General features: G+C 36.3%; 1 protein-coding gene across 1 annotated transcript in view; it reads right to left on the bottom strand.

Annotated features, from left to right (window-relative positions):
- The window catches only part of ZNF804A (zinc finger protein 804A), a 350,091-nt gene that overhangs the window by 67,819 nt on the left and 267,582 nt on the right, over positions 1 to 14,690 (bottom strand). The window contains exon 2 of the mRNA XM_061433437.1: positions 351 to 494. Coding sequence (XP_061289421.1) covers positions 351 to 494 — 144 coding nt within the window. The remainder of the gene's footprint in view (positions 1 to 350; positions 495 to 14,690) is intronic.

A 14,690-nucleotide genomic window follows, 5' to 3' on the forward strand; every position in this document is an offset into this window, starting at 1 on the left:
TAAATTCATTTATATTTGATAAATGTCTTTAGTTGATTGACATATTTAGAAATTAATAAATTTTAAATTATTTAAAGGATCACCACCTGAAGAATACAATTTTCAAACTGCTGTCAATCACTAAAAGGCAACTGAATAGCATTTCTTGATATTGGTTATTTATTTCAGACTTGACTTTTGGTGGTTTTTTTTTTTAATGTCTTTTATATAAGTCATTAAATTATCACCCCAGACTGGCATCTTTAAAAATTGCATAGCAAGATAAATATATTATATTCATACAGTCTACATAATTAAAATTATTACAAAAGTTCAGAAATATTAGAGGTTTTTTCACACCTCTTTCTTACCTGCTTGTGAGCGTGGTCATATGAATTAATATGATTATCAAATTCCTGATGCTTGTAGTACTGCTTGTCACAGAGTTCACAGTAAAAATTGGCCTTCAGATCTTCCAGCGCTTTGGCTATGGTGTTCTCCTTCTCAGCATAATCCTGAAAAATAAAATTTTGAAGAAGGAAGCAATTAGTTTTCCTCTAAGGTTCCTTCCTTCTGACAGTTGACAGCTTAGTATAGTCATTAGAATTAAAAATAATATCACAGACAAAGAGATATATAAAGCAAATACAAGCAAAGCAAATTAGAAGAAATTATCAGTTAAAGAAAATTAAAGATTAACAGAAGAGATCAAAATAAATAATGGAAAGAATATAGAAATATGGAGAAGAAAAAAAAAATCACAGAAAAAATAGAAGCCCTTGCTTGAACAAGTTCCTATGCTATGTTAGCACAGAAGAAATATGAAACTCATACAACTGTTAATTCAACTGTCAATTTCTAGCTACACTGTCTATGTTTAGTTAACATAAAACTTCTAAATTATGAACATCTAAATATGTCCTCCATATTGGTGTGCAAATATTCAAACTTGGTATTTTTGTTTGCTTCCCCAAAATATCTGTACAGCCATTTATTCATCCCAAGTAGATTTCATTTGACTAATGTTTTCATCTTGACCCACATCTGTTTAGGTTGCACTTTTAAAATTCACTAGTCTTTGGAAAATGAAATTCATTCCTGCAAGCTATTTACCTAAACTGAAAAGAATTAAACTGTATAAACAGATTGCTTTCATCATGCTGATAGTAAATAAATATCACTATACAATCAAACTCCTGAAAATATGAAAAATGCAGTGAGTTATCATTAGCTTTCATTTACAAAGCATAAAACAGGAAAATGTGTGTAGCACTTAGGTTTCCTTAAATCTAAATTTAATTGCTATTTCATGCTTCCTTAAATGTTAATGATGTCAGACATGAATAAACACTGAATGCTTGAAACACTGTCCAGGCCTTTCACTGAAGTACTGATATAAAGACCTACATTTCAGTCCCTACCATAGAATATATTTGTTTCTAATTTATAGATTGTCTCATGTTCAATTTATTTAAATTCAAAACAACTATACATTCAAGCCTCTTATGTGCTACACTCCCTCAGGCACTAGAACGTGGAGATGAAACGACTGAATCTTTTCTATGTCAATGGCAGTAATCCTCTCACTAAATATACAGGCTAGAAAAACTCATAGTTTGAATATTTAAATTCGAAAAAATTTGAAAGTGATTTACTAACTGTAATTTCATGAGTGATTAATATGTTTGTTACCTTATTTTGCTATATATTTGTATATGCATCATTTCATAGTGTTCACCATCATTCTTGGTAAAACTTGTAGTATGTCTTGTAGCAATGCATAATACATCTGCATAATCTGTATGTACATAGTCCTCTTTCTTACTTTAAAGACAGTGATTTGTCATTATGTTTGATTAATTTTATCAACTTCACAGAAAGAGGTAATAAATTGCAAAAATTACTCAAATTGTTCATATATGAGTTGTCAATTTGAATAATTTACCATTTTGCAGCAGATTTCAGAAATATTCCCCATTATTCTTTTTGCTTGCATCCAATATGTTTTTTTAAAAAGTTAGTTTAAAATGATGAAAATGACTCATACAGATCTAAACTGCTTACTGAATTTTTACAAAATCTTCAAAATAATACTTTGTAGATCATCCAATTTAAATGAAACAAAAATTAAGTACCATGATTTCATGGCAAAAGTGTGAAAAGAAGAGATAAAATTCTAATCAATATGAGTTGCATTAATATTATAATGGCAACAGTCTGGTTCAAAGCAGAATTAACTTTCAAAACAATATTTTTGAACAGCAATTTATTTGCAAACTAGTTGAATTTCCTTATTAATTATAATTACAGTTAAGCGACTTCCTCTCTCTAAATTTTTGGTTATTTCTTATTATGGTGTTGTTTTTTCCTTCCTAAGACTGATCTTTTTCCAGAGAAGCAATAATTTTTCCTAATTTTTCTTTCCTCAAATGTGGGAAATTTTTGAGTAAAGCAAACCGAGATTCTTAGGCTAAATTGCATTCTTCAAAAGTATAAGCCTTAGCCTAGGTTTGAAAGAGGAAAACAAATCTAAAAATAATAGTCAAGATTTATTCAGTACTTTTTTAGGATCAGTTGCTGGTTAGGGTTTGTATATATTAACTCATTCATATATTAACTCATTCAATCATGATCAAAATGATAAAAACATGCATTCTAGACATTTCCTCATTTTACAGGTGAGAGTACCAAAGCAAAGGAAAGTTAAATATCTAGCTTAATGATATATAATAAATAAATGTGCAGCTAATATTTGAGCACAAATAATTTGATCCATAACACTTCATTATGTTTAAACTTTTAAGCAGAAAATAAAGTAGAGAGAACAATATAAGAGCTCCCACATACCCATCACTTGGCTTCAACAATTATCTTTAACTTAGGGCCAACCTTGTTTAATTTTATCCACTCTTACCTCATATCCTTTCCCCTGCCTCAGATAATTTTTAAAGACAGTCCTAAATTCATGTTATGTTACCTGTTAATCTTTCAGTGTGTATTTCTAAAATAGAAGATTTTTTTTAAAATCAGAAAACCAATATCAGATCTAAAAAAACAAACAAAAAAACTACATTCAATTCTTACTATCATCAAATAGCCAGTCAGTTTGTTCACATAACTGCAATTATCTAATATTTTAAAAAAGTTGTTCAAAACAAGATTCAAATAAGGCCCATACATTACCTTCATCTGATATGATTCTCAGTCTCTTTCATGCTATAGGCGCTGCCACTCTTTGTTTTATTCTTCATGGTATTTTAGTTTTCAGATTTTTTTTTTTGATTATACCTTACATTTTGTAAAACATTCAGAACTATAGAAACATTACAAGAAGATGACAATAAATTTTATAAGGCCTTCTCTTTAATAAAATAATTGTTAATATTTTGGCATGTGTTTGTTCTCTTGCTTTCTCTCTATATCTTCCTAGAAGATGTTAAAAGCAGCATGGCATAGCTGCAGTTAAGGTTGCAAATGGTTTCACAGTAAGAAATATTTTTAGGCTAGAACTTTCAACTTGATATAAACTGCTGGAAGAAGTCAGGGCTGTGTCTTATAAAAAATCAGTAGAACAGAACGACTGGTTATTGAATGTGTCATAAGGGAAAAGAGTCGTATGTACTTTCATTGATTATACATTTTTAAAAATGTGTGTAAACTGATGGATCCTGGAAGATGAGGAAAAGGTAGCTGCTGTGTGTGCAAATGGGGAGAAGCAGCATGGAGAACAAGGCTTCTAGTATCTAGAAAAAAAATTTAAGTATGTATGTAGATAAAATCAGCCCTCATTAGGTTGACATGCCCAGTGCCCATGACCCCTCTCCTTCTCCAGTGCGGATGGTATCGAAAGAGGCCTTGACTGGTATCATAAAGCATAGTATACAGGCATTCAACACAGCTACCTCCTTGCATAAGTTAAGAAATGCATTGAATAAAATGAAAGAGTAATGCAGCTGCTCATATTTCCTCCTCAAACTCAAACTCTCCCCTCTATCTGGCAAACACATTCTGTTCAATAATGTACACATTTCCCAATGCCCCACTAAGTACGATGGTAGAAAGTGAAGAAAGGATGAATTCTTGTAGCTATTAAGTCATCCAAACTCTTCAAAGTTTGCTGCTGCTGCTAAGTCACTTCAGTCGTGTCCAACTCTGTGTATAGACCACAGCCCACCAGGCTCCCCTGTCCCTGGGATTCTCCAGGCAAGAACACTGGAGTGGGTTGCCATTTCCTTCTCCAATGCATGAAAGTAAAAAGTGAAAGTGAAGTCATTCAGTCATGTTCGACCCTCAGCGACCCTATGGACTGCAGCCCACCAGGCTCCTCCATCCATGGGACTCTCCAGGCAAGAGTACTGGAGTCGGGTGCCATTGCCTTCTCCGAACACAGTTTACATATACCTAAAAACAGTAAAAGTTGAATCCTTATTTTCAGGGATCAGATCAGATCAGTCGCTCAGTCGTGTCCGACTCTTTGCGACCCCATGAATGGCAGCACGCCAGGCCTCCCTGTCCATCACCAACTCCTGGAGTTCACTCAGACTCACGTCCATCGAGTCAGTGATGCCATCCAGCCATCTCATCCTCTGTCGTCCCCTTCTCCTCCTGCCCCCAATCCCTCCCAGTATCAGAGTCTTTTCCAATGAGTCAACTCTTCACATGAGGTGGCCAAAGTACTGGAGTTTCAGCTTTAGCATCATTCCTTCCAAAGAAATCCCAGGGCTGATCTCCTTCAGAATGGACTGGTTGGATCTCCTTGCAGTCCAAGGGACCCTCAAGAGTCTTCTCCAACACCACAGTTCAAAAGCATCAATTCTTCGGTGCTCAGCCTTATCTCCAAGTTACAAAGTCAATAATCTTTTCACATGCAACCATAGCAATTCTGCAGGGCAAGAGTTTTTGCAGAATAGCAAATTGATACAAGTTAACAGTTTATCTAGGGTCGCAGGGTCATTCCACCTATTCTATGCTGCTGTTGCTAAGTCGCTTCAGTCGTGTTCGACTCTGTGCGACCCCACAGACGGCAGCCCACCAGGCTCCACCATCCCTGGGATTCTCCAGGCAAGAACACTGGAGTGGGTTGACATTTCCTTCTCCAATGCATGAAAGTGAAAAGTGAAAGTGAAGTTGCTCAGTCGTGTCCGACTCTTAGCAACCCCATGGGCTGCAGCCTACCAGGCTCCTCTGTCCATGGGATTTTCCAGGCAAGAGTACTTGAGTGGGGTGCCATTACCTTCTCCTATAGCACCCAGTAGGACTTTGAAGGGAACACCTCTCTTTTCCAAAATGATGCAACTTATGTTGGCTTCAGCATAACACATGGCGTCAAATGCTATTCAGCCCCTCTTAAGAGTCAACCGTTGGAGAAGGCAATGGCAACCCACTCCGGTACTCTTGCCTGGAAAATCCCATGGACTGGTAGGCTGCAGTCCATGGGGTTTCTAGGAATTGGATACAACTGAGCGACTTCACTTTGACTTTTCACTTTCATGCACTGGAGAAGGAAATGGCTACCCACTCCACTATTCTTGCCTGGAGAATCCTAGGGATGGGGGAGCCTGGTGGGCTGCCGTCTATGGGGTTGCACAGAGTCGGACAGGACTGAAGTGACTTAGCAGTAGCAGCAGCAGCAAGAGTCAACCGTAACTCAATGCCATCAGTAACCTTCCCTGAGGAACATGAGCTCCAGGAGAGCAGGGATTCACTCCTGCTTTGTTGACTGTGATATCTCCAGAGCTTATAACAGAGCCCAGCACTAGCAGACACTTGACAAATAATAATAAGGAATACCAGAACTGTCCTTTTTAATTAACATGTGTATAAAAAACAAATATGACAAAAACGAGCAGCACTAAGAGATACAATGTTATTAAAGTAGCCATGTTCATGTTTGGGCTTTCAGTATCCAGTCATTTGGGGGACATCTTTAGAGCTAACAGCAAATAGTATATAAATTATCATTGCTAAATAATAGTTGTGATCATATATTACATCCAAGATTTCTGCCAGGAATGCTCTATTTAAAGTAGCTAAAGTTGTGAAGGTATAAATAGATCAGGCACTGTCAGTATATAATTATTTTCAATACTAAAAAATATTTGTATGTAATTAACACTTAAATACTTTGGAAAAATCTCTCTTCTCTGTCTCTATCTCTCTTATTGCTCCTATCAAGAATAAAAGTATCCTTGTGATTTATACCCAGCATAAATTTCACTATAGGTTCTCTAAAGAGAGAAAAAGTCTTTGCTAAAATTTGATTGTAATGAAAATATTAACCAAGGAAGAGGTCACAAAACTCTTCTAGTTTAAGAGGATATTTGATAGAAGGCATTTCATCAGAAAATCCATAGTCTACACATTCTGTAAAATACTGCACATCTTCTGGGCCATATCTCTTGTCCCAGTTAGTATCAAAGTGACAGGTTCTGAAACAGTCTCCAGCAGCCTTCTGTAGTACCACTTGGCTGCAGTTGTCCCCAGGCTGCGTTGAGGCATCACATCCCATCCAGTGGCTTCTCTGACTCATGATATAGGAGCTTGCATATTCCTTCTTAGCACTAACAAATATGCAACCCAGGAATGTTGAGCAGTTAACACCATATAGGTCCACCCTTGACCTTCATGGACAGTAAGAACTCAAGGATAAACTATTTCCCCTTTTACCTACCAGACAGATAATTTTGAGACACATTTCTAAGATTCCACAGAGATTCCCAGTGGGAAGGAGCACCAGTTACTTGTACTAGTGACAAACAGTAACTATATCCTTATATTAGCTTTTCTTACCTTTTCTATTTCTGTGGAACTTCATTTCTGCTTCCTGGGCTCATGTCCCAAGTAAATAAGTACTTGTCTCAGGGGAGAAGGATAGGGGGAAAGGGGACTTAAGAAGTTGGAGATCGACGTGTATACACTGCTATATTCGAAATGGATAACCAACAAGAGCTTACTGTATACCACAGGGAACTCTGCTCAATGTTACATGATAGCCTGGATGGGGGGAGGGTTTACGGGAGAATCAGTTCAGTTCAGTTTAGTTCAGTCACTCAGTCATGTCTGACTCTTTGCAACCCCATGGACTGCAGCATGCCAGGCCTCCCTGTCCGTCACCAACTCCCGGAGTTTACCCAAACTCATGTCCATTGAGTTGGTGATGCCATCCAACTATCTCATCCTTTGTCATATCCCCTTCTCCTCCTGCCCTCAATCTTTCCAAGCATCAGGGTCCTTTCAAAGGAGTCAGTTCTTCGCATCAGCTGGCCAAAGTATTGGAGTTTCAGCTTCAGCATCAGTCCTTCCAATGAATAATCAGGACTGATTTCCTTTAGGAGGGACTGGTTGGATATTTTTGCAGTCCAAGGGACTCTCAAGAGTCTTCTCCAACATGACAGTTCAAAAGCATCAATTCTTCAGTGCTCAGCTATCTTTATAGTCCAACTCTCAGGAGAATACATATATATATATATATATATATATATATATGTATGTGTGTGTGTGTGTGTGTGTGTATGACTGAGTCCCTTTGCTCTTCACTGAAACTATCAGAACATAGCTAATTGGCTATACTCCAATATACAATAAAAAGTTCAAATAAAAAATAAATAACTGGTTGCATAGAAGCCTTTGTCTTGGGTTTGATTTTAAGATGAACTGGGAGAAGACTATCAGTTTTCTGGTATTTTCTATGAGTGTCTTTCTGACAAGACACGTTTTCTAGAATAAAATAAGATGATACCATATTTCAGCTCAAAATTCCCTAATAGCCCGTCATCATTATTAGAATAAACACTTTTATAATGACCCACACGTCCTCCTCCACCTGTTACTTGTACTACGTCTTTGTCATCAATTTCTATCATTCTCTCTCTTTTACTTTGCTTTCAGTTCACTTCAGTTCAGTCATTCAGGCGTGTCCGACTCTTTGTGACCCATGGACTTCAGCACACCAGGCTTCCCTGTCAATCACCAAGTCCTGCAGCTTGCTCATACTCATGTCCATCGAGTCAGAGATGCCATCCAACCATCTCATCCTTTGTCATCCCCTTCTCCTTCCACCTTCCTTCCCCTTCTCCTCCTGCCCTCAATCTTTCTCAGCATCAGGGTCTTTTCAAATGAGTCAGTTCTTCGCATCAGGTGGCCAAAGTATAAGAGTGTCAGCTTCATCATCAGTCCTTCCAATGAATATTCAGGACTGATTTCCTTTAGGATTGACTGGTTGGATCTCCTTGCAGTCGAAGGGACTCTCAAGAGTCTTCTCCAACACCACAGTTCAAAAGCATCAATTCTTTGGCGCTCAGCTTTCTTTATAGTCCAACTCTCACATCTCTATATGACTACTGGGAAAACCATAGCTTTGACTAGATGGACCTTTGTTGGCAAAGTAATGTCTCTGCTTTATCATATGCTGTCTAGTTTGGTCATAGCTTTTCTTCCAGGCAGCAAGCATCTTTTAATTTCATGGATGTAGGTACTTTGCTTTACCTACTCTTATTTCCTTAAGGTTTTTGAAACTTTAATTATACAATCACTTTGACACTTGGACTTATCATTTATTTTCCCTTGAATGTTCTCATACCAGGTGCTTGCATGAAATACTCATTCACTTCTTGCTGATCTCTGCTAAAATGTTCTTTCCTCAAAGATGACTTCCCTTATCATCCTTCTATAAGAGGAACACTTTATTCAGTTCTTTCCTTCTTTTATCTTTAGCTTTAAATTTAGGATGAGAAAGTTTATTCAGAAAGAGAACAGTTATAGAACACCATTTGGCATTGGAGACTGAAGGCTATATTAACAGCATGGGAGAGACAGGGTACATGCAAGAGTAAACAGGTTATGTAAACAAAGAAATGGAAATTCCAAGAAGGAATTTTTTAAAAATGCAAGAATTAAAAAAAAATTCTAATTGAAATGAATACTTTCAGGGGGCTCATCAATAGACATGGTACAGCTGAGGAAAATGAAATTGAAGATGTGCCAACAAAATCTTAAACAAACTAAAATTTAAGGAGGAAGGAAAGAAAGAAGAAGCCAGAACACAGGAATGTATAAGAAATATGGGATAATATCACAAGGTATAATTAACTTTTTTTTAAATACCAGAAGGAGAAAAGAGAATGCAGTGGAAGAAATATTTGAAGAAAATTGGCTGAAAAGTTTCCTTATTAATAGAGATGCCAAATAACAGACCTAGGAAGCTCAGAGAACATTAAAAGGATATAAATAGTACAACGACAAACACCTAGACATATCATATTTATACAACAGAAAGACAAAGAGAAAATCTTCAGATTCAGCCTCTATCAGATATACTAACCAAATCATCATCAATAGATCTTGCCTGTAAGTAATTCTTTTTTTCTTCAAGAAGAAAAGAATATAGGAAAAGTTGGAGAAGGAACAAATTAATGTAAAATAGATATGTCCAAACATTTAAAAAGTTAACTTGGTTTAAAACAACAATACCATCAATGAATTGGGTAGTTACAACATATAAGTAAGCAAAATGAGTCACAGCAATGTCAGAAAGGAAAGTGTGTGCTCAGTTGCTCAGTCAGGTCTGACTCTTTGCAACCCTTTGGACTGTAGCCCACCAGGCTCCTCTGTCCATAGGATTTTTCAGGCAAGAATACTGGAGTGGGTTGCCAATTCCTCCTCTAGGGGATCTTCCAGATCCGGGGATCAAATCCTGCATTGCAGTCATTGGGGAAGCCTACTGTATAGAACAAGGCACTCAGTGATCTGTGGTGACCAAAGTGGGAAGGAAATCCAAAAAAGAGGGGATACATGTATACATAGAGCTGACTCATTTTTCTGTACAGTAGGTACTAACACAACATTGTAAAGCAGCTATATTCCAATAAACCTTAATAAAAAAAAAAAAAAAAAGAAAGCACTGGGGTAAAGGAAGAGTCTCCTGAAGGGCACCTGCACTGCCTGTGAAATGGTAGAGTGTTATGTGACACTGGACTTAGATTAGTAAGAACGCATGTTATAAACTCCAGACAGACCACTAAAAAGGTATTAAACTAAGGGAAGAGATAAAATTGAATAATATACATTGTTTAATTGCTTAATTAAAACTTGAGAAGGCAGAAAAAAAGGCCAAAAGAGAGAGAAACAAAGAATAAATTTAACAAATAGAAAACAAAGACAAACATGGTAGTTATTACATCAACTGCATAAAAAACTCACTTTAATTACATCAATTAAAAGAAAAAACTGCATAAAAAACAGGCTAACTATCATGTACAAGAAATCTGCTCTAAAGACCCAGGATAAAAGTAAAGACTGTTATGAAGGAAGTTGCTACAAGGGCAAATGAAGCTTGTTCATGTTGGAAACCCTGGACCCTGCTGCTGCTGCTGCTAAGTTTCTTCAGTCGTGTCCGACTCTGTGCGACCCCATAGACGGCAGCCCACCAGGCTACCCCGTCCCTGGGATTCTCCAGGCAAGAACACTGGAGTGGGTTGCCATTTCTTTCTCCAATGCACCCTGGACCCTAATGGAGAGCAAAAACCTAGGAGTTTTGTATTTATAGGGTCAGGGACCAAAGCTATTTATCCAACAAATCCCCTTAAGTATTGGCCCATGGCAGTTTTTGGAGGGCATTTACACCTGACACTATATACAGAAAACACTGTACCTATATTATAAACACATGTTACACTGACTCGATGGATGTGAGTCTCAGTGAACTCCGGGAGTTGGTGATGGACAGGGAGGCCTGGTGTGCTGCAATTCATGGGGTCGCAAAGAGTCAGACACGACTGAGCGACTGAGCTGATCTGATCTGATGCAAATAGAAACACACACACACACACACACACACATATATGTATATACTCACTACTTATAATTACATGAAACATCTGTTGTAATTTCTCACTATTATACATTCTATGAAAGCAAGGTACTTATAGTCTGTTTATTGCTATATCCCCAATGCCTGAAGAATGACTAGAACAAATAGATATTAAAAAAGGTTGTTTAATAAATAAGTGAATAAACTAACTATATTTTTGGAGGTTGTACATATAATTTATTGTTTATAGACTTGAATCATGATTTTGGTGGTGTGTACTATTTGAGTAGATGGAAAAAATATGTTTGAAATACCCAAAATACACATATTATTTTTCTAATATAATTAATACTTATAACTCTTGCTATCTAAGTACCTGTGCAAAATTCAATGCTTCTTATACTATAATTTTCTGAAGGATAATTTGTAAGATTGCAATCTAGATTCCCTAAAGCTAGATATTGCTGCTAAGTCATTTCAGTTGTGTCCGACTCTTAGCGACCCCATGGACTGCAGCCTACCAGGCTCCTCCATCCATGGGATTTTCCAGGCAAGAGTACTGGAGTAGGGTACCATTGCCTTCTTAGTTATTTAATATTTTCTGTTACTTAGACATAATTTCATCCAATTATGTTTTCTTATACAACAGTTTATTCTATTTTCATTGTTAGCTACTTTAAACATAGCATTATACAATAGATCAAAAAGGTCAGAAATATGATTTTATTACATAATAATAAAATTAAAAGGAAATAATAAACATTTTAAAATTCCAAGTGCTCTGAAGCTTATAATAGCAATACAGATATCCATTTTCCCTCTAATAACTTGAACTGGAAGGGTTCACGACAACATTCAACAAGGCTATTTAGAGGCCAAGATTAATTCTTTTGGATTAGATGAGAAATTTGTGTATTTTCTCATACTGCATTTTGAGAATAGAAGATCTAAGAAGTTTTGCATATTTGTTAATGTATGTATTACTTTAAAAGATGGCCACATGGAAAAGAGGAGATAAGAGCACCTGAGAGTGTATGTGTATATTGCATACAGATATGTATAAACTGCAGATTTTTGGAAGGAAAGGTGAATTGTTAATTAATTTTAGACTAGTTCTACTTCTTCCTAAAGTCAAACAGTTTTCTCTCCTTTTCCCCCTTTTCTTTTCATTTCCTGGCTACAAAATGAAATTGTCTTGCTGAGAAGAAAATAAGGTAAAATAATAGTTCTCGAAACTTTTAGCCTTATGCATTTTTAGAAAATATTTTCCCCAAAAGCAAGCATGACACTGTAGGTGTCGCATCGGAGGAGTTCCCCAGATGCCTTGTGAAGATCATAATGCAACCATAGCTTCCATAATAAGAGGAATAATACATGGAGACCTGCTGTCCCTCCCATTAGCGCCTGCAGGCTCTGCCCCTGCGGTTAATTCTGCTTTGTCTTGAACTCCAAATGGGAGTGATATTCTGTGTGTTTGATATATTGTTAGCACAGCAGGGAAAGCCCGTTTGAAAATAATCATATGTTTCAGGTATCCGAAAGAAAAGGGACATTTTGCAAAGAACAGCATTTTAACTTGAAAAACTTAGAACTAAAATTTGGGTGGAGAAGACACAATGAAGAAGGTAAGAACATTAACACATATTGACTACCTCAAAAGAGCACTACACGTAAATTATCTCAGGCTTGACAATATTAATCCTCAGGTGAAAACTATTAGCCCCATTTTACATATGATGAAAACAAAACTAGAAGGAAAGAATAATTGGCCCACAATCCTATACAATGTGATGGGGAGTCTGACATTTTGTTTACTCTTGCTGAGCTACCCATGAACTCTCTTTCCATGCCTGACATTGTTTTCTTTTAGGAGAAATCAATAGTGGCCTAAAGAATTAACCCAGCAAAAAAGATACATGAGAGATACAGATTTTTAAAGACATTAAAATTTTAAAAAGAAAGTATATTTTGTTAAAATATAAATTTAGTTAAAATTTAAACATATGATGACGTAAAACATTTAATACTACTAGGATTACTTAGTGAACATATATACTTAAAACTATGACAATGCTAGTTTGAATAATAAAATGAGCAAGATATGATTCTTCAGTGATTGAGGCTCTGAACAATGTAAGGAATGGGGAAGGAAGTGACCATGTAACCTACATGAAACCATAACCAGGTGACTTGATCACATCACTGGATAAAATTTATACTCTAGTTTTCTAATATAAGGGAAATACTATGCAAACAAAGTTTTTGATATATTCAGTTTCTAGAAAACATAATACAAGTGCATTTTAAGAATAAATAGTGAACTCTCTAGTTAATATTGAAAATTTTCTACCATTGAGATGATATCCCTGCTTTTTATTTTAAAAATCCCAGGCTGCTATTTATGGCTGTAATTTGATAAAGATATCTATAGGGTTCATACTCATGCTACGACAAAAGATTTGAGTAAGGCAAAGAGAAAAAATATGAAAATGTTCTAAATTATATTTGATGAGGAAATGAACCTATATATTCTGGAACTGGAAGAAAAATTCTATTACCAAAAAAAAAAGAAACTTTCTGGAGATATCTTCAGAATAAGTAATGACAATACTCATAACTGAATATTTCTATAGTACAAATTGCATGCCAGCCTCATTTCAGGATACTTCATGTATTTCACATCATGTAATTCTCACAACTTAATGTGGTCGGTCCTCTTATTATTGTCAACTCACAGATAAAGGCACAGGGACACAGAGAATTTAAGAACCTGCCCTAGGTCAGATAGTTAGTGGGTGGCAAAATCAGTACATAGGAAATCTGTACGTAGGAACCTTGGCTTCACTGTTGTATTATAATGATAGAAGCTGATGACAATGAGCTATAAAAACAAAAACACAGCACAATTCATGATTGTCCAAATGACTGTGCTTTAGAGCTAAAATTGGGATCATAAGGACAACAATAAAAAAGCATTTTTGTTTTAAACTCCTACCTGCTGTTTCAGTAGCCTGAGTCCCTCCCTGCAAATACTCCCCAGAGAGAAACTCCTATGTGCCCAGGCATGCTCTTTTTCTCCTTTACGAAGTCCTGCCTCCAGAAATGTCTGCTGCCAGGGCTCCTCTGCCCACTGAGCCGTGTGACCAGCTTTTTCCTGCTGTTCTTCCCCAGGCAGGTTCCCAAAGGCCCTAGTGATCATACTAAGGGTAATAACTCCTGTCATGATCAAAGCCACTGTGGAGGCCTCCAATGCTGTGGGTTAGAGCAGAGTCCGATGTTCCAAGCACGTAGGAAGTGTAGAAATGTTTTCATACCTTGTAAAATATGATCTGAGCTTTCATCTACAGCTTTTTTTTTTTAACACAGAGATGACATTTAAGTACAATTAAGTATTTACAAATAAATTCAGCATGAAAAGTACATAATATTTTTCTTCAGACTATTTTTGTCTTTTTTTTTTTTTTCTAATCTACAGCATTTAAATCTTTCTGTAGAGAACTGCTAACAACTTTGCTCTGTCTGTCTCTCTCTGTGTTTAGGAACAAATCACTAAGAAGATTGTATCTTTTATTATATCAGTATGTGCCACAAACAATTTTAACCTTCTCTTTTTAAATATCAAGACTATCAGACTGGAAAACCATAAAAGTCTGAAAAAAATATGAGAATGATAGTAAATATGAAATGTGAAAACTATTTCTAAAAGAAAATAAACTATCATTTCTGATGTAACTATAAAAAGTATTAAAATAAGTCAAACTAAGGCTGGAAATGGAAGCACTGCTGGCTCAGTGGTAAAGAATCTGCCTGCAATGCAGGAGACACAGGAGACATGGGTTCATTCCCTGAGTCAAGAAGACCCCTTGGAGGAGGAAATGGTAACCCACTCCAGTATTCTTGCCTC

Source organism: Bos javanicus, chromosome 2 (genome assembly GCF_032452875.1).
Source record: "Bos javanicus breed banteng chromosome 2, ARS-OSU_banteng_1.0, whole genome shotgun sequence".
Taxonomy (NCBI): Eukaryota; Metazoa; Chordata; class Mammalia; order Artiodactyla; family Bovidae; genus Bos; species Bos javanicus.